Source organism: Mus caroli, unplaced genomic scaffold (assembly GCF_978045245.1).
Source record: "Mus caroli unplaced genomic scaffold, Mus_caroli_1 scaffold_8, whole genome shotgun sequence".
In the NCBI taxonomy this organism is placed as follows: Eukaryota; Metazoa; Chordata; class Mammalia; order Rodentia; family Muridae; genus Mus; species Mus caroli.
Genome location: NW_028227263.1, coordinates 19,111,483 through 19,135,336, shown reverse-complemented (window position 1 = coordinate 19,135,336; position 23,854 = coordinate 19,111,483). Strand labels below are relative to the sequence as shown.

Genomic DNA, 23,854 nt, shown 5'->3' with positions numbered 1-23,854 from the left:
ATTGAGGTTTTTTAGGTGTTATGTAGGAAATACTAGGATAGTTAGGGTGGGAGCAGTCCCTAGAGACTGAGACCGGGACCATGCTAAGCAAGTGTCCTACCACTGCACTAACTGGGCAGGCATCCAAAGATGTAGCTAAATGTTTGCATGTCCAAATCTTTTATTTGCTGGGAAGATTCTGTAAAATACAAGTACTAAACCTAAAACTGCTTATTTGGAATTTAAAAATATTTTTAGATACATTTTAAATTCACAGCAAATTTCAGCTTAAAGTACAGAGTTCTCATCTGCTTCCTGGGGCCCTCCCTCCTCATCCCCAACAATTTGATGTGGTTTTGTTGTTGTTTTCTTCTCGTGCTGAGGATCCGCTCCCATCACCTCTCACATGCGAGGCGAGGCTTCACGCATGCTTTTCTGTTCCTTTGACTCTGATCTATTAAATCATGATTAAGTACATCAAAGCACAGGTGTCGAAGTAAGAACTACGTTTCCCAGAGTGCAATGCAGCACGTCACAGAGAAGTACCCGGCATGCGCAGAGGAGTCCTCCGCGCTCGACCGCGCTCATAAGAGAAACAGCGTGTGTGGTTCTTGACGTGCCGCGAACCTTCGAACGCAAGTGCGAGACTACCCTGTGAGGAAACGTTCCAGGGATTCGCCTGTTCCCGCCATCGCAGTTACCAGCGCGACGTGCTGTTTCTTCCTGTGCTCGGTAGGTGGGACGGGGCCATGGCAAGGTACCTCCAAGCAGCGCGGGAACGAAAGGCCAGCGTTCCTGCCCGGCGCCCGGCTCGCCGAGGCGGGGTCTGAGGAGACGCGCACGCGCCCTGGACGGGAAGGGGGCGGGGCTGTGGGAGCCGGCGCCCTGGGGCTTGCGCGTGCGCCCTACCTCTCTGGAGAGGTGGGAAGCGGCTGGAGCTGGCTAGTCTAGATGCCGGCAGCTGATGTGGGTCCCAGACATCAGCCCATTTTACTACTTTCTCAAAAGCTTAGTTTTTGGTAGGGACCCGCTCTGTAGCCCAACCTGGCCGTGAGATCGCAGTCCTCCTCTCCCAACCCCGAGTGCTGAGATTACAGACTGCACATGCCCTAAAGGTGTCCATTTTCACAACAGTAACTTCAACCACTCTCCAGCTCACTCTTTTTTTTTTTTGGGGGGGGGGTTTCGAGACAGGGTTTCTCTGTGTAGCCCTGGCTGTCCTGGAACTCACTCTGTAGACCAGGCTGGCCTCGAACTCAGAAATCCACCTGCCTCTGCCTCCCAGGTGCTGGGATTAAAGGCGTGCACCACCACGCTGGGCTCCAGCTCACTCTTATGTCGGCAGACACATGTATCCTAGGACGTCTGCGTCTACTCATCAGCACCTTCCCCTGCCTGTCAATGTTCAGCTTTCTCTAGGGAGGCTTTGACTCATGCTATTTCACAGAAACAGCTCTAACAAAGCCACCTTGACTTCTGGATTCCGAAGTTCAGTGATAAAGGATTGGCAGCATCCTCTTTCATTGCCTCGTTTCTCTCTTCTCTAAAGAACTCTTGCTTCCTTTGCTTCATCTTTAACGGTTGTACCCTCAAAGTACATAAACCCTTCTTCATCTTGCCTTTCTTTCTGTTCCCTCCTTGGACATTGTCTATTTCACACTTTAAATAAAAATAAAATTTATTTTGATGCTCTCGTTTCTATCTTGTAAAAATATTTGGTGTGTGTGAAGGCAGGCATGTTCATTCCACGGCACTTTTGTGGAGGTCAATTGACAGCTTTCAGGAGTTCTCTCCTTCCATCATGTAGGCTTCTAGGATGGAACTCGGGTTATCAGGCTTGGCACAAGCACTTGAATCTGCTGGGCTATCTCACTGGCTCTCAAATTTATATCTTGTAGATCAGTATAATGTTGTGGTGTTAGAATCTACAGGGAAAGACCAAATCTTAGTCTCAATTCAAATTTAGATTAAATGAATTTATTTTATTTATTACTGCTAGGCAGTAGGCAGTAATAGGCAGAAGGATGGCAACCTTAAAGCCAAACAGCATGCCATGTGGTGTGGAGGGATCCAAAGGAAGGACGGGGGCTGGAGAGATGGCTCAGCAGGTAAGAGCACTGACTGCTCATCCAGAGGTCCTAAATTCAATTCCCAGCAACCACATGGTGGCTCACAACCACCTGTAATGGGATCTGACACCCTCTTCTGGTGTTCATGAAGACAGTGACAGTGAAATAAATAAGTCTTTTAAAAAGTTAAAGGAAGGAAGAGTTATAAAGGCAGATATCAACGGTGGCCCTTACAATTAATTATCTATAGAATGCATAGCTGGGCCAGGTCGTTGTTTTTCTCCTCTCCGTTGTTTCTCTTTCCCATTGTACAGTAATAAAACACTTCTTCATCCCAGTCCCACAGATAAGCAAGTTTACAAAAGCAGAAAGCAGGAACACAATTATCTTATTCTTATCTTGCCTGCAGGGCAAAGATAAGAAGGCCCTTAAGGCTTGACTGCCTGGTACCATAAATTTCTCGCCATCATAGGGGAGTTATGTGTAAATTATTACACAGGTCTGAACACTCTGGGAAAGTGTCACTAATTGACTGGGGGTAGATAGAGCAGGTACTAACACAGTACCATGAGGTTGGGGCTGGCTGTCACAGCCCCACAATTCTACCTTAAACTCAAGATTGATTTTTATGTTTATTTAGGTTTGTTTTTATATTTTTATTATTTAAAAGTATTTTGCAAATATATGGAGAGTCGGGTCTCCTTAGGTAGTAGCTCTAGCTGTCCTTAAATTCATTCTACGCTGGCCTGGAACTCACAGAGAGACCTGCTTGCCTCTGCCTCCCTAGTGCTAAGATTAATATCATGGGCCACTATTCCTGGCAACATTTTGTTTTCTAAAATTTTCTTTTTTTATTTATATGAGTGTTTGACTTGATGTTGGTTGGTTGGTTGGTTTTTTACGAGACAGGGTTCTCTGTGTAGCCGAACTCCAAGATCCACCTGCCTCTGCCTCCCAAGTGCTAGGATTAAAGGCGTGTGCCACCACGCCCGGCTTTGAAGTAGTTTTTTTTAAAAAAAGATTTATTTATTTTATGTATGTGAGTACACTGTCTTCAGACACACCAGAAGAGGGCATCAGATCCCATTACAGATGTCTATGAGCCACCATGTGGTTGCTGGGAATTTAACTCAAACCAATAGAATAGCAGCCAGTGCTCTTAACCACTGAGCCATCTCTCCAGCCTGCTTGATGTATATTTATGCATCACATGCAGAGGCCAGAAGAGGTAGTTACTGGGCTGGGCTCCCTGAAGCTGGAACAGAGGGTTGTTAGCCACCATGTAGGTGTTAGGAATCAAATTTGGGTCCTCAAGAAAGGATAGCCACTGCTCTTGACTACTGAGCCTTTACCCCAGCTCGCCACCGCCGCCGACACCACCACCACCACCACCATCATTTTGAGATAGGATTTCACTGTAATCCAAACTGAATTTGAATTTAAGGTGATCCTCCTGTCTTGGTCTCATGAATTCTGCAGATTTTTAAATCCAGCTCTGGCATTACATCTCCTGTTGAATATCTGATAGACATTTCAAATGTGGCCCAAACTGAACTCTAGTTTTAGCCTCACATTCTCATGCTTTCACTAGTGTTCCCATTCCTGCAGATACTCAGGTTCAGAACTTGGAATTATTTGTGGTGTTCCCCAACTCTTCTCCATCAGTGTGTAAGGACCTATTTGTTCTTAAGGGTTTGGAGTATCATTTCTCAGTGTCTAATTGTGGGTGCTTGGTAGATCCCTTTTTGCTTGAGAATTTTAGTTCTGATATTCTTGTTTGTATTCGGTTTATCCATTTATATAATGTACTGGGTTTTTTTCTGCTGCTGTGATAAAACACCTTGTGATAAAGTCAACTTGAAAGAGAAAGGGTTTGTTTGGTTTACCACCCTGGATTGTAGTCTATCATTGGGGGGAGCCAAGGAAAGAACTTGGAGCATCTAGTTACATCTGCAGTCAAGAGCAGGGAGAGATGCATGCATGGTGTCTGTGAGAGGCCAAACCTACTCTGTCTTGGGACTGGCCTCCATCTTAAAAAGAAGAAAGGAAAAAAGGGCCTGTGAACTTGACCTACAGCAGAACCCAAGCTGCACGCACATACCAGGAAGGACCCCACTGCTTGTCTTTGGCCAGAGTTCTTCCCTAGCTACTTCCTAGCAACAGTTAATCAAAGATTAGTCCGATTGTTTCAGATGTTCTTTCAGACTGTTTGTGATTGTATACAGTCTTGCTTCAGAGCACCCATTTGTCCGCGTATGGTCATTCTATTAGGTGCTTGCCAGACTGGACACCCCTCACTTCCTATTTTCCTATAAAAACTTGTTCTGCTGAGGGGTCAAGCTGCTCTGCCTTCCCTCTGGTCCTGCTGTGTCAGGGTTGAGTTGGAGGGGATGCCAAACCTGAGCTTGTAATAAAGAGACCCTAATGCTATTACATCTAAAACAGGCTCCTTGGTGGTCTTTTAGGGTTCACGAATGCTTCCCGGCATTCATATTTGTGTTTAACCCCCTCTTCATTACACAGTAGTTCAGGACCTAGCCCAGGGAACAGTGCCACCGAGAACGGGTGGTTTTCCCATCCCAGTTAACATAATGAAGACAATATCTCACAGACCAACCTGATCTAGACATTGAGAATCTTTTCCCAGGTGGGGTTGTTGTTGTTGTTCTTGTTCTTGTTCTTGTTGTTCTTGTTGTTGTTTTTGTATGTTTGTTTTGTTTTGTATTTTTTTCTTAACAATCAGACACGCAAGGCACATCACTATCCAGCTCTTTTTTTTCTTGCTTACTCACAAAGCTCTCATTAATATCAGCATCTCACTATAAACCACAGGGTTTCTCTGTGTAGCCCTGGCTGTCCTGGAACCCACTCTGTAGATCAGGCTGGCCTCGAACTCAGAGATCCGCCTGCCTCTGCCTCTGCTCTGCCGCCCAGGTGCAACCAGTGCCATCCTTCCCATGTGATCTAGATGTCTGGTTAAAACTAATCACCTCGTGCGTTTATCTGCTGTAGTGCTTTTTCACCCTAAGAATAAATACATTGAACGTGTGCATCACATGCTGCTGAGAGTGCACTGTAAGCATTGCATTGTGAGGTGTTTTATTCTAAAACAGACAGGACACAGTGCTCTTACACAGCCTAGATTATCAGCTTGCTACACACCAAGTCCACATGAGGTAGCCTGCTACTCCATATGCAGCATGTTACTAGAGCAAATACTACATAGGTGGTTTTCACAAAATGAAAAGTGTTTGTGTATTTACACAGAAACAGTTCAATAAAATACTAGATGAGGGCCAGTGGAAAGGCGCAGAGGGTAAAGGAAGTGGTCACTAAGCCTGACAGCCTGAGTTTGATCCCACAATAAGAAGAAAACCAGTAAACACTATGGCACATGTGCTCCCATACTCAAGAAACAAATGTTTAATAAGAAATAAGGAGGTGATGAAAGCGTTTTCAATTTATAATCTCGTATATCTTTTTGAACATTATAATCTCATGGGACCACTATCATGTTCAGGCTGGTTTTTGCTGATGTGGCCTTCTTTGGCATGTGACTATACTTATTTAATATCTGTGTCCATTCTGCATTGTTTTTCTTTCACTACTGCATATCTTTTATGTCTTAGATAATTAGTAAATGCTACTGAATGGAATTATGAAGGGGCATAATTTCTTTTTTCTGCATGGGGTGGGGGAGTAAAGAGTCTCTCACGGAAGATGTTAGTACTTTACTATGGAGACAGAGAAGACTGTGAGAGGCTCAGCCTCAAACCTGTTCCAGTGTTCTAAGATGAAAGACTGCTCTAAGAGGACTCCGCTCCATTCAGCAATCTCATCTGCAGTAGTATGTGCCAAGGCCTATGCGGAACAGAAAGATGAGTAGAGTGGCAGCCTGTATGCTCCAGGCTTGTCATCTTGTGGGAGAGCAGTCAGTGAAACAGTTCATCATACACATGAGTGACAAGTGCAAGAGCAGAAGTTTACTGTGAAGGCTGAGGCTGGAGAAATAGGAGTTCAGTCCAGCCTGGACTACACAGTGGAACCCTGCCTCTAAAGCAATAAACTCAGTATGGTGGCAGGCACACACCTCTAATCCCAGCATGGGGAGGCAGAGGCAGATGGATCTCTGTGAGTTCTAGGTCTAAGGTTCCAGGGCAGTCAGAATTGCATAGTAAGACACATACACATAAATCTTGGGAGAGAAAAATGTCTAGCTGTGTGAGACATGGTGGCCTGTGCCTTTAACTCCAGCACTCTGGAGAAGGAAGCAGGCAGGGCTCTGTATTTGAGGCCAGTCTGATTTACAAACCATCCCCGCTGTGTGTGGGATTATAGGCATGCCATCATGACTGTTTATATACTTTTTTCTTCTTCTTCTTCTTCTTCTTCTTTTTTTTTTTTTTTTTGGTAACAGGGTCCCACTTGGCCACTTTGTAGCTTTAAACCAGGCTGACCTTGAACTCACTGAGATCTGCCTGGAGTGCTGGGATTCAAGGTGTGCACCCTACACTAGGCTTTTTTTTGGGGGGGGGGCACATATTCTTTTTTATGTGAAAATGAATGATCTGGTGGTGTTAAAAATGTTATTTGGCCCAGATCAGCCAGGGCTATACAGAGAAACACTGTCTCGAAAAACCAAAAAAAAAAAAAAGTTATTTGGCTCAAAACAACATTAAAAACATAAAAAAACAAGAATAAAGTTTAAGTGCAGGGTTTAGGCACTTTCCAGAAGTTTTGGTTGGCCATAGCCTTGGGGTAAATGGAGGAACCCGTGGCTGTATGGCTATATTCTCCTGACTGACCTGGAACTTGCTTTGTAAACCAGACTGGCCTCAAATACAGAGCCCTGCCTGCTTCCTTCTCCAGAGTGCTGGAGTTAAAGGCACAGGCCACCATGTCTCACACAGCTAGACATTTTTCTCTCCCAAGATTTATGTGTATGTGTCTTACTTTATGTATGAATATTCACAACATGCATGGTTTGTGCCCTCGGAGGCCAGAAGAGGATGTCTGATCTCTTGGAACTGAGTTATAGTTGTGAGCAGTCAAGTAGATACCGGACCTGAACCCATTTCCTCTGCGAGAGTGGCTGTGCTGGTTTGAATAGATATGGCTTGCATGGACTCATATATTTGAATGCTTGGCCATAGGAAGTGGCACTGTTAGGAAGTGTGTCACTGTGGAGACTGGCATTGAATTATATCTATGCTCAGGCAGTGTTCGGTGAGACACATAGTCTCCCTTTTTGCTTCCTGTAGATCAAGATGTAGAACTCTCAGCTCCTCTATCACCATGTCTACCTACATGCTGCCACTCTTCTCACCATGATGATAATGAACTGAACCTCTGAAACTGTAAGCTAGCCCCAGTTAAATGTTTTTTTCCTTTATAAGAGTTGCTGTGGACATGGTATCTTTTTACAGCAATAAAACCCTACCTAAGACAGCAGCAAATGTTCTTAACTGCTGAACCATCTCTCTAGCCCCATAACTAGACGTTTCAGACTTTCTGAAATTTGAATTTTGGAGATAGATTCAGACAAGGTCTTGCTATTTGATAGCCCCAGTTAGCCCTGAAGTCAAGTTACTACTGTCCCTGCCCCCTGTGTGTGGGATTATAGGCATGCCATCATGACTGTTTATACTTTTTTTTTTTTTTTTTTTGGTAACAGGGTCCCACTTTGCCACTTTGTAGCTTTAGACCAGGCTGACCTTGAACTCACTGAGATCTGCCTCAAGTGCTGGGATTCAAGGTGTGCACCCTACACCAGGCTCTTTTCGGGGGGGGGGGGACATTTTCTTTTTTATGTGAAAATGAATGATCTGGTGGTGTTAAAAATGTTATAGGGGCTGGGGAGGTGGCTCAACATACCTGTTGAGCCAAGAACACTTGTTCTTGCCAAAGACTGGGTGTTCTGTTTCCAGCACTCATGTGGCAGCTAACAACTGTCTTTAATTCCAATTCTAGGGAATCTGTCTCCTCTTCTGATCTCCGAAGGCTCTTTCATGCATGTGGTGCACACACACTCAGGCACATATACAATTAAATATTAAAAATAGTGTTGTGCATTGTAGTTCACACTTTAATCCCAGTACTCAGGAGGTAGAGGCAGGTATATCTCTGAATTAGAGGCCAGCCTGGTCTACAGAGTGAGATCCAGAACAGCCAAGTGCTCCACCACTGCACTACTGCTCTGGCCCCGGTTGCTTTGATATGCAAGTCCTTGATAGCTAATGATAATGGAATCTATTCATGTGATTAGTGATCATTTATATTACCACCTTCTGGCAAACTGCCCTTTCTCCATTTCTGAGTTCAGTTATTTCTCTTCTTATTGCTGAACTGTGCTCTTGGAAGCACATGTCTTAAATATTTAGGAAGTACAATCTTTTGTTCCTCCAAACTGAGTCTTGAGGACATGACTTCAACACCGTAAGCTGTTTTTCATAACACGATTTTTTGTTTGTGCAAAGCCTGTGTCATTATCTGAGTTTTTATACTGCACAAAAACAAAATAAACAAGATACCATATCAGACTAGGATGACAATAGCAAAAAGACAGTAGTGTATGTTGGCATAGATGCAGACATTCTAGAATCTCATTGCTGTTAGTAAAATGGCACACCCACTGTGAAAATAACCAGTCTGATCTTTTGAAGACTAGGCACAAGTAATCCAATAATTCCACTCCTGAGAATAGACTTGGAAAATGAAAATATACATCAATGTAAAAGCTTGTGTTAGCTGCATCATGCGGTGCATGCCATAATACTGGCTTCTTTAGGGCTGAGCTAGGTGAATTACATCAGCCCAGAGGTCTAAGGGGCCCACAAAGATATAAAGATCTTATCTTACAAAACAGCCTGGGTACAGTTTCACACACTTGTAATCCCAGCACTTGGGAGGCTGAGGCAGAAATGTGAGTTTAAGTCCATTCTGCCTTCATAGTGTGGCAAGTGTTTGGGGGGAGGGGTGGCTCAGGTCTTGTCTTCTTGAAGGAATGACCTCAATGTGGCATCCTTACTTGAGCAAATCAACATATCTCCTGGCACACTGTATGCAGCTATTGATCTAGCAAATGCCTTTTTCTCGGTACCGGCCATAATGACCACCAGAAGCAATTTGCTTTCAGTTGGCAAGCCAGCAATATATCTTTACAGTTTTACCTCAGGGATGTATTAGCTCTCCAGCCCAGTGTTATTTATTATGGTGGTGAAAATGAACTAACACCAAGCTGTTGCAAGGTAAAATTCTATTTTTATGACCAGGCCAAACTTATAGTTCTCCTTGGTAGTAGAATGAATACTCCCAGATCAGAAACAGAAAGGCCTTTTTAGGGCAAATGAGCAAGTGATTAAAAATGGGAATTTTACAGTTATTTTTATGGTCTTGGGAAAGCTACCTGTAGGTTTATGGTCTGACAGTTAACATACCATGAAACATTATGATCAGTCAATTCTCAGAACAAAGGAAACAGTTTGCAGTGTGTAATTCACAAGAGTAGAACAACAACAAAAGTTGACCTGTAGCTAGGGATGTGAAAGTCTAACTTTTTGTTTGTTTTTGTTTTTCTTGTTTTTTTAAAAGATTTATTTATTTATTATATGTAAGTACACTGTAGCTGTCTTCAGACACTCCAGAAGAGGGCATCAGATCTCACTGTAGATGTTTGTGAGTCACCATGTGATTGCTGGGATTTGAACTCAGGACTTCTGGAAGGGCAGTCAGTGCTCTTAACCGCTGAGCCATCTCTTCAGCCCTCTAATATTGTTTTTAACTAAAATAAAAATGGAGTCAGCTGTCCCTTAACAGTATCATAACTTAGAAGGGATCTTGATTTTCTGTTTCTCCATAAAATATTACATTAGTTTACAAAATTGATAACATTATGCTGCTTGGACCAAGGTAGCAACTACTTTGAACTTGTTGGTAATCAGAGGATGGGAAGTAAGTGCAGCCAAAATTCCAGGGGCTCCACCTCAGTGAAACTCTTAGGAGGCTTGTGGTGTGCAGGGAGAAATTCCTTCCGAGGTGAAGGATAAGTTGTTGCGCCTGACTTCTCCTGCCAGCAGGTGTTGCAGTCTTTGCTACCTTGTGAGTTCTTCTTCTTCTCATCTTTTTTTTTTTTTTTAAAGATTTATTTATTTATTATATATAAGTACACTGTAGCTGTCTTCAGACACTCCAGAAGAGGGAGTCAGATCTTGTTGCAGATGGTTGTGAGCCACCATGTGGTTGCTGGGATTTGAACTCTGGACCTTCAGAAGAGCAGTCAGGTGCTCTTACCCACTGAGCCATCTCTCCAGCCCTTCTTCTCATCTTTTATCCTCCTCACCCCCAGGAAAATTCCTGAATCTGATTTCTTTCCTTTTGTTTCTTCTTTGATCATTTTGACCAGAGCTACTAACAAACTGCAAACAACCTCTATAAAGGGCCAACAACCACCTGACCTCCCCTGTTGGAGGCCTCAAATTTACGTACCCTCTGAAAAGTTCCGAGAATTCCAAATGTCACACAACTGCAGAAACTATCTGCAGCTGGCAAAACCATGCTTCTGCCAAAGTACAAGGTAAATGCTAGCCAGCAGGGACAGTCAGTTTGAAGCTGATAGTCAGCAGCTACAGTCAGTTTGAAGAAGCACCCATGTCCCCACACCTGGGATTAAAACAAAAACACACTAGAAAAAACAAAACAAAACAACAACAATCAAACAAACCATTTTTATAGTATTTCTGTGTTTTTTAAAAGAAACCAAAATTTCAGGATTCTCACTACATTTCCCGCCTTCTGTTTTAAGCCACTAATTGTGCTGTGTATAGTGGGAAATTATAAACAGAGACGTTTTTTCAGTTAAGCACTTTTCAGGTCAGTGTGGCCAAGGTTTTCAGGAAACTTCTATTGCTCTCTCATCTTTATCAGTTTTTTTTTTTTTTTTTTTGGTTTTTCGAGACAGGGTTTCTCTGTGTAACCCTGGCTGTCCTGGAACTCACTTTGTAGACCAGGCTGGCCTCGAACTCAGAAATCCGCCTGCCTCTGCCTCCCGAGTGCTGGGATTAAAGGCGTGCGCCACCACGCCCGGCTCTTTATCAGTTTTGATGAGATCTACAGCTTTTCATTTCCTGTGGATATATAAGTAAATTTGTGTTCTCAATGCAAAAGTTTAACTGGCTTCTATTCTGATATTAACACATCTTTATAGAGTCCAATCTGTAGCCAGGTGTAGAGCCCTGCTGCCTGCAGTAGTGTGCATTAAATCTCCAATGCTAAGTGACAGTTTTTCAGTCTGCATGTTACTCCATGGCTGAAAAGGCTGGTGATTTTTGCTTCAGGGCCCTGAACCAGGCCCTCAAAGCCATTTCCCAACATTAAGAAATTACCTTGAAATCTCTTTTGACTCTTCGCTCCTGAACCCAATGACAGCCTTTGCTATGTTGCATACACACCCCAGAAAGCCTTTCTCTTTGAGATTTAGGAACCTCTTGCCCCTAGAAATGGCTTGTTTGCTTTTCTGATGCAAAATACTGTATTTCTCTCAGGTGATGCACCAGGCATTTTGAGATCTGAGGCTTTTGGTTTGGTCACAGTCACTTAAGTCTCTTTGTAAGTGACCGTATTTCCAGCAATTGAAACAATTTTGATATATTGGAGACCTCTACCTTTAGCAATAGCTTGACCTATTAGCATGGTACGCGTTAGAACCAGTTTTGGTTATATCCCTTATCCATAGGCACTGCTCAACACCTTTAAAGGTCTGATAAGCTTTTTACATCTAGTATTCAGATTTTCAGACACTTTTTACCCTCAGATTTCAGACTCTTATCAATTGTTTTGCTTCAAGGTCTGATATGACTCAAAAATCTGTCTGCCTCTGCCTCCCAAGTGCTGGGATTAAAGGTGTGCGCCACCACTGCCTGGCTTACTTTTTGTTAAATAAAAACATTTTATTTTCATCATAATACCACTAGAATACATTTACTTTGTTATGAGCAAGTGTGTGTGTGTGTGTGTGTGTGTGTGTGTGTGTGTGTGTGTGTGTAATTTATCTTTCCTCTCTAGTAAGAAAATAATGTTCCTGTGATTTGGAAACCATCTTCACATAAAGTCTTATTTAGAGTCTGGTGGTCCTTGGCTATCATTCTGGCTGCTCTGACAGCTAAGGCAAAAACTCTCAAGTTCAAAGCTACATCACTCCAATCTCTGCCACTGTGGTTATATGGCCGTCTTCCCTCTGCATGCGTTTGCTGCTTCTTATAAGGACACAGTCACTCCTAAAGGTTTTATTCTACTCATGACTTTCATCTGCAAAGGCTCTATTTCCAAATAGGTCATTCACATGCATCACGGATGCAAAAATACAGTTCAGCCCATAGCAGGCAGTGATAGCTTTCCCTTCTTTCTTCCTTCTCTGACCAGATGCCCTTCGCAGGCCCGTCCCATGGCCCTTGTGTCTGCTGATTCTCGAATTGCAGAGCTTCTCACAGAGCTCCATCAGCTGATCAAGCAAACCCAGGTAAGAGCAAAGTCTGGGCGGTGACGCTAAGCTGTATGGAGATGGGTTTGTGTTCAGAGAGACCTCAAGTGCTTGAGCCTTAGCTGTGCAGGAGGTGGAAGGAGGGATTCTTGTGTCTGACTGCTCTTCCTGTTGGGTTTTCTGTCAAGTACAAGATCTCAGGGTTCTTTTTGTTTGTTTAACAGCTGTTTGAAAGCCAGACCTATTGAAAGCATACAGTTTAGTGACCTTTTGTAATTAGTTGTACAACTGGAACCATGATCAGTTTTAGACCACACCCATTAGCCATCACCTCTCTCCTTCCCCTTCCAAACTCCAAGTAAGCACGATGTTCTTACTAGGCAAGACAGTCTGAAGATTTAGTTAACTTCTAGGGTCTAGTCAGTGTGTGCAGTCTAGACAACCCAGACCTGCTAGCTAACCCTGGGCTGCCTAAATTAAATGCCTGGTCCAAGGCCACATTTCTGAGTTGCAGCTCAGTTGAAAATAAAGCCAGTCACCTTGCCTTAGTTCAAAACTTGTATCAGACAGATTACTATGGCATTATATACTACAGTCTACCACCTTCTGAGATGGGCAGAGTTTTAGAGTAATTCTTACAGGTATTGATTGTACTTCTGGACATAGCTTAGGCTGCTCTCTTACTGGGTCAGGAACAGTCACAGTGCATCATTATATTAAAGTACCCCAGAGACATCCATGGGCTAGAGGTCCATGGACTCCCAGTGTGCCTATGGGGCGCAGCAGCAAGGATGGAAGGCCTTTGTCTTGTGCCAACTCTAGCCCCTGTCTGTTCAAAATACCTACCTGGCCTTATTGGGTTGAGGTTTAAGCTCTTTCTTTTCCCACAATGGATGGTTTTAGAATTGCTTAGCATTTTTTTGGTGGGTCTGCCTGACTCTAGAGGCTCTCACTATTTCTAGATTGACTTCCATTCTTTGCCTTTTCCTATAAGAGAACTCACTTTGATCATCTTATTCTAATTAATAATTGTTTCCTGTGAATGAAGCTCCTCATTCATTATGAATTTGTTAGTGACAATTTTGGAATTTTGTTTTTTTTTTAAAAAAACAAATATAAGAATATGTTTTCATTTTAGTCCCAGGTGTGGGATATGTAGCAAGGACATATAAATGCTAGCGCCCCAAGCGGCAGGGTGGGTTGTGGGCTGTTGGTTAGTTATTGGATGTTGTTGGTTGTGGTTTGTTAAGTAGTTGAGCACAAAAGAAGAAATAATAAGATATCCTGACTTTGAAGATCTAAGGTGCCTCAAGGAACCCAACACCCCAATCAGCAGAAGGTAGTCTTAGCGTTGCCCCTCTGATCCCTGACTTTATTAAGGGCTCTCTTTCCTCTCCCCTCTATCCTTTTTTCTCTCCTATCTGGTGTTAGGGGATTGGAAGGGTCGAAGACCCACAAAGTAGCAAAAGACTGGCTACAATTTGTCTTCTTTCCACAGTGCACAGGACTTCTTTTCCCAAAGCGGCTTTCTTCCCTGTTTACTCTGCCACTCATGTTGCATATGTATACGAATGACCTAGGTATGGTAAGGGTGTGTGTATCATACCCCAGAATGTACCGCGCCTCACTCCGGTACTAGAAGGTGATAATCACGCACCTGTAATTTGTCCTGAGTGAGTGCCAGGGAATTGAATCTGCCTGGTGCACTAATCTTTTTTTTTTTCAGACTTATTTTTATTTTATGATTAAAGGTGAGTGCCTACATGTTCTTTACATGCATACCTGGTGCCTCTCGAGGCCAGAAGAGGTCATCAGTTACAGAACCTTTGTCCTCCGAAATAGCAGCCAGTGCACCTAACTGCTGAGCCATCTCTCCACCTCCTATATTTTAAAATAGCTTTTATTTTTCATTCACAATAGAGAGTGGTATATGTTTGTGCCTGTAGCATACTGTGACATGTTAGGCATGTCATTGCTCGGTTTTGTTCATTATTACCAGGGACTTGCCAAGCATTTGCTCATGGAAGTTGTGTATGTGTTTGTGTGCGGTTTGTTTTGAGACAGTGTCTCTCTATGTAGGCCTGGCTAGACTGCAACTTGCTATGTAGACCAGGCTGGCCTAGAATTTATAGACCTATCTGCCTCTCCTTCTCAAGTGCTAGACTAGAAGGCATGTGTCATCATGCCTGACTTACTGACGTTTAGTCACACACTGGTTGTTCTGCTGGCTCACATGGTCCAAGGAGCCAGTGGGGGAGTATTTCAGATAATATCCTTTGTAGTAAGTGTACCCTGAAAAATAAGAGGCATAAAATACTGGCACATATCTGCCAAGTGAAAGATCCTGGTAGGTTACATATGTTTCATTCCAACTGTGTGGCAATTCCAGAAAAGAGGAAACTAGAGAAAGTACAGATACTGCCAGAGCATGGGACGGGATGTGAGGCTAGCAGGAGCGTGGAGGGTGTTTAAGAGGTAGGACTCTTGTGTGTAATGCTGCGACCATAGAGATGCCTGAGGCATCTGTCAGATCTCACAGGGCAGTGTACCACAGAGGGGGCGTTATGTAAACAGTGGGCTTTTCTTAGTGTAGAAGGTCTGCCTCATGGCCTTTTGACCTCATTCTTACAGGAAGAGCGGTCGAGAAGTGAGCACAACTTGGTGAACATCCAGAAAACCCACGAGCGGATGCAGACAGAGAACAAGAGTGAGTAACTCAGGGCAGGAGAGAAAGGAGGTGGGGAGGAGCTGCAGCTAGGAACAGGACCTTACTGTGTCTCAAAAGCGATTTTTGCTGTATCTGCATATTCCAAAGTTGTTCTTTAGCGTTGTTATTCCTTTTGGCTGAGTGACCTAAAGTGGCAGGGACTGATGACAGACTGCCCTGCACCAAAGGACCCCAGAGACCCTCAGCTCAGGACTAGAAAGACAGTCGTGTGTGCAGGAGAACTGACCCTTACAGCAGAGCTCCCCTACGGCCTCTGCATATGCCCCAAGACAGGCCACGCCCTGTGCCTGCTGCTTTCTAGTTAGAATACTTTGGACAATGCATATTTCTCAGTACGGTTCCCAGTAACTGTCATGGTGTGTTAGGTACCAGGTTAGGATGCTTTTCAGGAACGATGATGCTGTATTTACCATATGGAAATGTGATCATGCTGAACAGGGAGCCCATTTTAAATGTGTGTGTTCATCAGGCACCATTCACTCTTTCCAGTTTTCGTTTGTTTGTAGACACAGTACACTATGTAGCCCTGGCTGTCCTAGACCTTATTGTGTATGCCAGACGGGCCTTAAACTCGTAGATATCCACTTGCCTCTGCAAGTACTGAGATTAAAACAAATATAACATCTGATATGCCCAGCTTTTTTTTTTTTTTTTCCTTGAGTGATAGAGCTTAGTTCCTGGTATTTGCAAGCAAAGCAAGTACTTTCCATCCTAAGCCATCTTACTAACCTCCTGGAAGCTTAACCTCCTGGAAGCTTGTTTAAACTCTTATAAGCCTAGGATCCAGGCCCTGGCCTCCAAGCCTCTTCAAGCTTGGATTCTGGTATCCTGGAATCAAGACCACATACTGCCACCTCCTCTTGCTCATAATTCCTTATTCTTGTGTTTATAGTTTCTCCTTATTACCGGACAAAGCTTCGGGGCCTCTACACAACCGCCAAGACTGATGCGGAGGCCGAGTGCAAGTAAGTACCACCTTCAGGGTGCTACTGCTCTCTGGTCCCTGTCCTCCGGGGCTGGACCACATATGCTCTGAGACCATGGCCCCTACTTGCCTTCTTTCTGTGAAGAGGGTCCTGCTCAACCTCTCCCATTGCTTAAACCTTCCCAAGCTCTTGCTTCATTACCCAGTCTTTCCCTTTAGCTTATTGCTTTATAGATGGCAGTAAAGCAAGCCATGTCCCCACATACAGTTTTCTAGTCATATGACCTGGCAGGCAGGCAGCTGAATTTCTGTTGCCTTGTCCTTAAAATCAGAGTAATGACTCTACTGGACTGTGAACATACAGTGGGATTATGTGGTGATAATATCAGATACTACAAACTGTTTGACCCTCCCCTGCTATGGATACAGACAAATGCAGCCTGTAATGGTAATAAGGACCACTGGGTGACATGGCTGTACTCCGGGTACCATTCCAAGTGCTTTCTTAACTTTTTTATTTGTTGATACTGAGTCACACCATGTAGCGTTGGCCTGGAACTAACCACGTAGACCAGGCTGGCCTCCAACTCACAGAGCTTGGCCTCCTTCTGCCTCCCTAGTACTGGGATTGAAGATGTGCACCACCATGTCTGGCCCAAATACTTCATATATTTATTCACTTCACTTGATCCCCAAGGCACTCCTTGTTGTAGTTTATAGTGTTGTCCCAGTTTATTGTCAAGGAAGCTGAATTATGGAGGGAGTACAAAATCTGCCAAAACCCATACAACTTGGAAATGGGAAGCCTGGTTTCTAAGGCGGAAGTCCACAGAACTCTGCTAGGTGCTGAGCAGGTCCTCTACGGCACACTTATTTTTTATTTTATTTTATTTTATTTTTTTTTAAGATTTATTTATCATATATTTTATGCATATGAATACACCACCACTGCTCTCTTCAGACACACCAGAAGAGGGCATCAGACCCCATTACAGATGGTTGTGAGCCACCATGTGGTTGCTGGGAATTGAACTCAGGAAGAGCAGTTGGTGCTCTTAACTGCTGAGCAATCTCTCCAAACCCATACTTATTTTTAAATGAACACATCTCATAGGATTCTGACAGAAGTTACAGCTAATGTGGCATTATGTGTAGCCAATTCTCTTTACTATTTTTTTTTTAAAGACAGGGACAGGGTTTCTCTGTGTAGCCCTGGTTATCTTGGAACTTGTTCTGTAGATCAGGCTGGCCTCAAACTTAGAAATTCACCTCCCTTTGCCTCCTGAGTGCTGGGATTAAAGGCATATGCCACCTCTGCCAGGCTCTCTACTTTTTAAAGCAGGTTGTAGCCAGAAAATTAACTTTAAGCCTTCCTAAGAAGTGTTTGCCTGATGTTTTTTAGTGATGACTGCATTTTGAGGACCCTAAGGCTGCCAGCTATGAGATAAGAACTAGAGTAGCCCTATGTGGCTCAGTTCACAAGGGCTTCCTGTATCTCAGGCCTCAGGAAACCAATAAAGCCTAAAGCTGCAATCAAAAGAAGGGTTGGGGCGGGGTTCAAGGCCAGTTAAGACCAAATCCAAGGTGGTAATAAGTGAGTGGGACATGGTAGAAGGGTAGGGAGAAAAGGCTGGCTCAGGAACAGCAGTCTTGGAGGTTCACTAGGGAGCTAGTTTGCAGATGGGAAGATCAGGTTGCCAAAGTTTCTAGTGTGTATGGAGGGATCTGACATGGGTCTCCATGTGAGGCTGGGGCACAGAACAGACAATGACCACTCACCTGGGCTAGTGGAGCTTGCAGAAGGCAGATGCTGTGTGTGTTTGTTTTCCCTTTTGTAGTACATACTACACAAGCTCTGTATCATTGAGTCACATCCCCAGGTCTTCATCTGAGGGTAAAAAGCAAGCTGCCCCTTCCTCTCCTGACTGCTGGCAGAGTGAAGACTTACACAGGAGTTTGGTATGAAATGTCTGTTATGACTCACCCAACATTCAGCACTTAGAAGGCGGTTAGGTAAACATGGGCCTACCTTGAAGTCTTTTTGCTAATTCAGGCTTTTAGGCTCTTAAACAATATTTAAACACTCCCAACCTAGCAGCTGGAAGAGAAAAAGCAAAAGAGATGAGGCAGCCAGGTCCAACCACTCTCAAACTAGGTCAGACAAACTCATGCCACTGGGTGATATGTAGTCAACACCATACTGTTTCTTATGTATCATATAAATGTTTAATATTTATTATATATCATATCTATTGAGACATGATTATAAAACTGTAATCATCTCAAAATTAGGACATCAGTTCAGATATAAAACTGTGACCCAGAAAACTTATGTTTCACCATGAGACAGGTCCTGTTCTAGTGCAGATCTCCATTGCTCAATGTCTTGTCTCCAGTCTTCTTTGATCTGGACCAGTCTCTTTGATCTTGGTTCAGTCTCTCTTATCCCTCTGTGACTTGACCTTCTGTGGGTTATAGGTTAGTTATTCTGTAGTAGTCCTTCCCATGGGTGTGCTCAGTGCTTCCTGACTTCTCCGTTCAGGTTCAGGTTTGACGCCTGAGCTGCAGGTGTCTGTAGCACAGTAACGACTTTCTGTTAGAAAGTTACTATTTGTCTCCTTGCTTGATGTGGGATCTCCCAGGTTTCTGTTCTCCATTGTGTAATCACCAAATGTCTTGTGGGGAAATGCTTTGTGACAGTTTTGAACATCCCCTTTCACAGTAACTATTAGTGAAGACCCTTTGTTGTTTTCCTGAAGCACTGGGCTGGACTCTTGATGGGTTTTATTGTTTCTTTTGATGTCATGTAGACTGAAGTTTTGGACTTAGGACATAAAACTGTGTTTTCCAAGCAGGCCCACAGCTACATCAGCCTTTCACAGTATTTTTGGCCTCCTGACTATCATTCTTTGCTTTCTGGGGTGCCAGCACTCATGAGCTATAGCTTTGCCAAGGGTTTGTGGAAACAGAATAAAAGTGACCCACAGCCGGGAGGCAGAGGCAGGCGGATTTCTGAGTTTGAGGCCAGCCTGGTCTACAGAGTGAGTTCCAGGACAACCAGGACTACACAGAGAAACCCTGTCTCAAAAAAAGAAAAAAAAAAAAAAAAAAGTGACCCACAGTGGAGTTGTTCCTGCTGATTAACACTGAAGCCTTCTCCGTGAGATTTCACAAGACCTGAGAGAAGGCAGTTTCTGGAGAAGCTGTATGCTATCTTCTGCCAGCTTGGAGGCCAGGCAGCCAGACCACACAGGAGTGGGAATGGCTTCAGTCTTAGAAGAATGAGTCCCTGCAACCTGGGGCCCACACTGAGCTGGGCTCGTCTGTTATTTACTCCTTACTGTATTGGAATTCCCAGAAGAAGCAACTTAATGGGAAGAGGGGTTTATTTTGGTTTCATGCTTTGAGAGGGCTGTCTTTATGGGAGGGAAAGCATGGCAACAGGAACATGAGGCTGCTGGTTACATTGTACTCAGGAAGCAGAACTCAAGAAGAGCCGCATCTTACCAGCCGGCTTCCTTTAGCAAGGCCCCACTTCCTGAAGGATCCTGAACCACTGCCAAAAGTTCCAGCTAAGGACCACCTGCTCAAACACACGAGCCTGTTAGGGAGTGGTATACTCAAATCAGACATCCCTCCTTGTCATTCAGGCCAGAACTTTGGCCAGATTCCTGCAGGGTTGGGTAGAGTGGTGTCAGTGACCTCTCAGTCCCCCCGCTTTCTTAGGGTTGTCTCTACCTTCTGCTACATCGCCATTTGTGCTTTTTGGTGGTGGTGTTTGTTTCTGTTTGTTGGTTGGTTTTTTGAGACAAGATTTCTCTGTGTAACTCTGGCTGTCCTGGAACTTGCTTTGTAGACCAGGTTGGCCTGGAACTCAGACATACACCTGCTTCTACCTACCGAGTGCTGAGACTAAAGATGAGCCACCATGCCTGACTGCCATTTATGCGTTGAAAAACAGGGCTGGGGACAGTGCTCAGTGGAAGAGCAATTGCCTAGCTTGCAAGTGGCCCTTGTTTGGATCCCTAGCACTGAAAAAAAAAAATGTAGCCATTGGTTAGTTAACATTCTGAGACTTGTCATTGATGAATCCCATGGCGTGACTATCACAGGGCATTGACATAAACTTTGATTTATTTATTGACACTCACTGTGACACTCACATTCTGAGAATGTGAGATGTGTGAATATGAGATGTGTGTCACAGTTATTTCTATACTCCAGTGTGATTGTATATGACTGTACATGCCCTGCTTGTATATGACTGTTTGTGTAGAGCATGTAACATGTTACACCATGACATTAAACTGTCTGTTGTAGAAATTTTTAATCCCAGGCTGAGGTTTCTACCCTGCCCTTGACCATTTAGTTCCTGGATAAAACACACACATCCTTTATGTTTACAACAAGCCTTAAACAGCACAAGAGCTGTGCAGATATCTCTCTACCCTCTATGCTATTAGAATCTACTTTCCTATTGATAACCCTGAGTTATTACTATGTTTCATCTGGGCTGCTCTTAACTCCAATTGGCCAGCCCTTGGGGCCACATTTTCATGACTCACCTAACCCAAGGCAGCTTTTCTCTTCTGCCTTTTTCCCTACTTGTTCTCTTCTAACCCTAAACCCCGCCTATGTCTCTTCTGCCTAGCTATTGGCTGTCAGCATCTTTATTCACCAATCAGAAATAATTTGAATCACGTAGCTCACTTAGGTCTACATGGGGGCAGCACTTAGCATTACAATACACAGTAAAAGACCAAACCTCAATTGTTGGCAGGGGTGTCGTGAGCAGTAAAATTTGTTCACCTATATTATAATCCTGTGGGGCTGCTGTCACAGAATTGTAACACATACAGACCTGTTGACTGAGCTACCTGGAGTAGTACTCACTTCTCTTTAGGGTCTGTATGTTTTTTCTTTTTATTAATATTTTGTATGTGTGGTATATATATGTTTATGTGGTGTGTACATGTATTTTTGTAGGTTCCCAGGCATGTGAGATGAGTGTGCATGTAAAGACCAGAGGCCAGCATTGGGTATCTTCCTTGATTATTATCCACCTTAGTTTTTGAGACAGGGTTTCTCATTGAATGTGGGACTCATTGATTTGGCTAGGCTGTTTGGCTAATGGGCTTCGAGGATCTGATTGTCTCTATGGTAACTCAATGCTGGAATTACAGAAACACACCATGATGTCTGGCTTTCACATAGGTGTTGGGAATCTAACTCAGATCCTCAGGCTTGCACAACAGGTACTTAACTCATCGTACCATCTCCGTAGTCTCTCCTTTTGTGTTGGACGCAAGGTCTCACTCTAGCCCAGGCAAACCTGGAACTCATTGCAGCTAAAATAGCATCAAATTCACAACATAATTGCTGTAAACTCCTGAGTGTTGAGATTCGGTGTCATCCAGCACACCCACAGGATTTGAAGTTTTCATCATAGACTTGGTCTAGGAGGCCACACTGCCACGATGCCTGTGCTGAGTGCCTCTCTCACCCAGCATTCTTTTCTCCCTTCCCTGCCTAGCATCCTCCGCAAAGCACTGGATAAGATAGCTGAGATCAAGTCTCTGTTGGAAGAGAGGCGGATTGGTGAGTGGGAGAAAACACAGGGCATTTCTTTACCAGGCAAGGTGGGGGCTCATGGGACAATAGTCATGGCTCCTAGCAGGGGGAACATAGGACCTAAATTGATATGGTCACCCCACAGAGCTGTCTGGCACAGACTCAGAGGCAGAGAGTTTGCCTAGTTCTCTACCCACCCCTCCTACTGCCCTTAGTCACTCAGCCAGAGCTGCTCATCTCTTTCCTTCCTGTACTGTTCTCTATGGTACGCTTTGGTGACAATCTGTCACCCTTTGTATTCCCAGGCCAGCTACACATTTGAAACTTGCTTAGCCCCCAGCCTTCCAGGCTTCCTCAGGTTCTGTTGCCTTGGCTTCCTGACCTCCGCCTTACCGCAGAGGCAACTCTTTACCCTTACTGTGACCGTGGTAGCGTTTTTGTTTGTTTTCAGTTGAAGAGGGCGATGAGCTGAGTGTGAGGAGGCCTAGGATCCACACTAGATAATCTGTGCAGCCTTTGCTAAAGTTACATGCACTGGTAGAAAGGAGATAAAGATAGGTATACATTTCAGGAATTGTCACTGGCCCAGCACCTCAGTCAGGGGACAGAATGTAACCTGCATACTGGAAGGCCCCCTGTGCACTGTTTTAGTTCCTCTCCATGAAGGTGCCCACTGTCCTGACATCTCACCCATTTGGTAGTTAGACCTGTCAGTCAGTTCCTTAGACTCAGCCTTAGATCTGTTAAGAAGGGATGTGGATGAGTTTGGGGGAGTCCTGGTACAAAGTGCTCCAGCTCAGAGCAGTTGCTGGGTGTGACTGGGTCAGGTACCATGCACAGGACCTCAGGGGTTCACTTGCTTCCCACAGCGGCCAAGATCGCAGGTCTCTACAATGACTCAGAGCCCCCACGGAAGACCATGCGCAGAGGGGTGCTGATGACACTGCTGCAGCAGTCCGCCATGACCCTGCCCCTCTGGATCGGGAAGCCTGGTGACAAGTGAGGGCAGGAACTAGCCAGAGAGGGATGGTGTTGGGGGGCCAGACTAACAGGCTTTCTCTACAGGCCCCCACCCCTCTGTGGAGCCATTCCAGCCTCAGGGGACTATGTGGCCAAACCTGGAGACAAGGTGGCTGCTAGGGTGAAGGCTGTGGAAGGGGATGAACAGTGGATCCTAGCTGAAGTAGTCAGTTACAGCCATGCTACCAACAAGTGAGTGTGTGCCTGACTGCATTCATACCACACCAGAGGGTGCTGGGCGGTGCTCCCTCAAGCTTCTTCAGCCCCTTTCCATCCCCTCTCATTCCCCACTCCCAGATAAAAACTGTGCCTTCTGTTCCAGCACTCTTTCCCTTCTGTTTGCCCACAGGTATGAGGTAGACGACATTGATGAAGAAGGCAAAGAGTGAGTGTCCAGGTGGGGAGCAGGGGAGTCACCAAGTTTCTGAGAGAAGCGTCCCTGGTCACGGTCTATATTGTTCCCCCAGGAGACACACCCTGAGCCGTCGGCGCATCATCCCACTGCCCCAGTGGAAAGCTAACCCTGAGACAGACCCTGAGGCCTTGTTCCAGAAGGAGCAGCTGGTGCTGGCCCTATATCCCCAGACCACCTGCTTCTACCGTGCCCTGATCCACACCCCACCACAGAGGGTAAGGAGCCACCATGGAAGGTCTTTGATGATATCAGGCCCTTAAGGGGTAGTCATCTTCATTCTTTAGAATGCTGCCGTCTTCTTGTCCTTTATCTCCTGCACATAGGCTGCCCTGGTAGTACCAGACCCCTTGACTCCAGAGTAGAGAGGAAAGCTGGAGAGGTGGGGAGACAGGGCTAGGGCTCAGGGCAAGGAGAGGCTGCCCTAGCCTAGAAGCCCCTTGACCCTTCCTGTGTGTGTTCTCAGCCTCAGGATGACTACTCAGTCCTGTTTGAAGACACCTCTTACGCAGATGGCTACTCCCCTCCCCTCAATGTGGCCCAGAGGTACGTGGTGGCTTGTAAGGAGCCCAAGAAAAAGTGAATCGGGCTGGTAGGCTTGAATTTGCCACTGCCAACCTCATGGGAGAAGGCTACAAAGGAGTTCCTATGATCAAATAAATACTCTTCCCTCTCA

The 23,854-nt window shown here is 44.7% G+C and overlaps 1 protein-coding gene and 1 long non-coding RNA gene across 3 annotated transcripts in view; one reads left to right on the top strand and one right to left on the bottom strand.

Annotated features, from left to right (window-relative positions):
* The window catches only part of LOC147002856 (uncharacterized), a 15,715-nt gene extending 15,132 nt beyond the window's left edge, over positions 1-583 (bottom strand). The window contains exon 1 of the long non-coding RNA XR_015047815.1: positions 526-583. This is a non-coding gene — a long non-coding RNA (uncharacterized LOC147002856). The remainder of the gene's footprint in view (positions 1-525) is intronic.
* Positions 557-23,854, top strand: Sgf29 (SAGA complex associated factor 29). 2 transcript variants are annotated; one of them, XM_085841326.1, is made up of 11 exons: positions 562-711; positions 7,310-7,405; positions 12,465-12,561; positions 15,154-15,229; positions 16,143-16,215; positions 21,709-21,773; positions 22,616-22,745; positions 22,812-22,958; positions 23,116-23,151; positions 23,234-23,396; positions 23,645-23,854. In XM_085841326.1, the coding sequence occupies exons 3-11, from the start codon at positions 12,487-12,489 to the stop codon at positions 23,759-23,761; spliced, it is 882 nt and encodes a 293-aa protein (XP_085697452.1). In that variant the 5' UTR covers positions 562-711; positions 7,310-7,405; positions 12,465-12,486; the 3' UTR covers positions 23,762-23,854. The 2 variants fall into 2 exon arrangements, with proteins under 2 accessions (XP_021022959.1, XP_085697452.1); XM_021167300.2 differs by lacking the exon at positions 7,310-7,405 and having other exon boundaries at positions 557-711.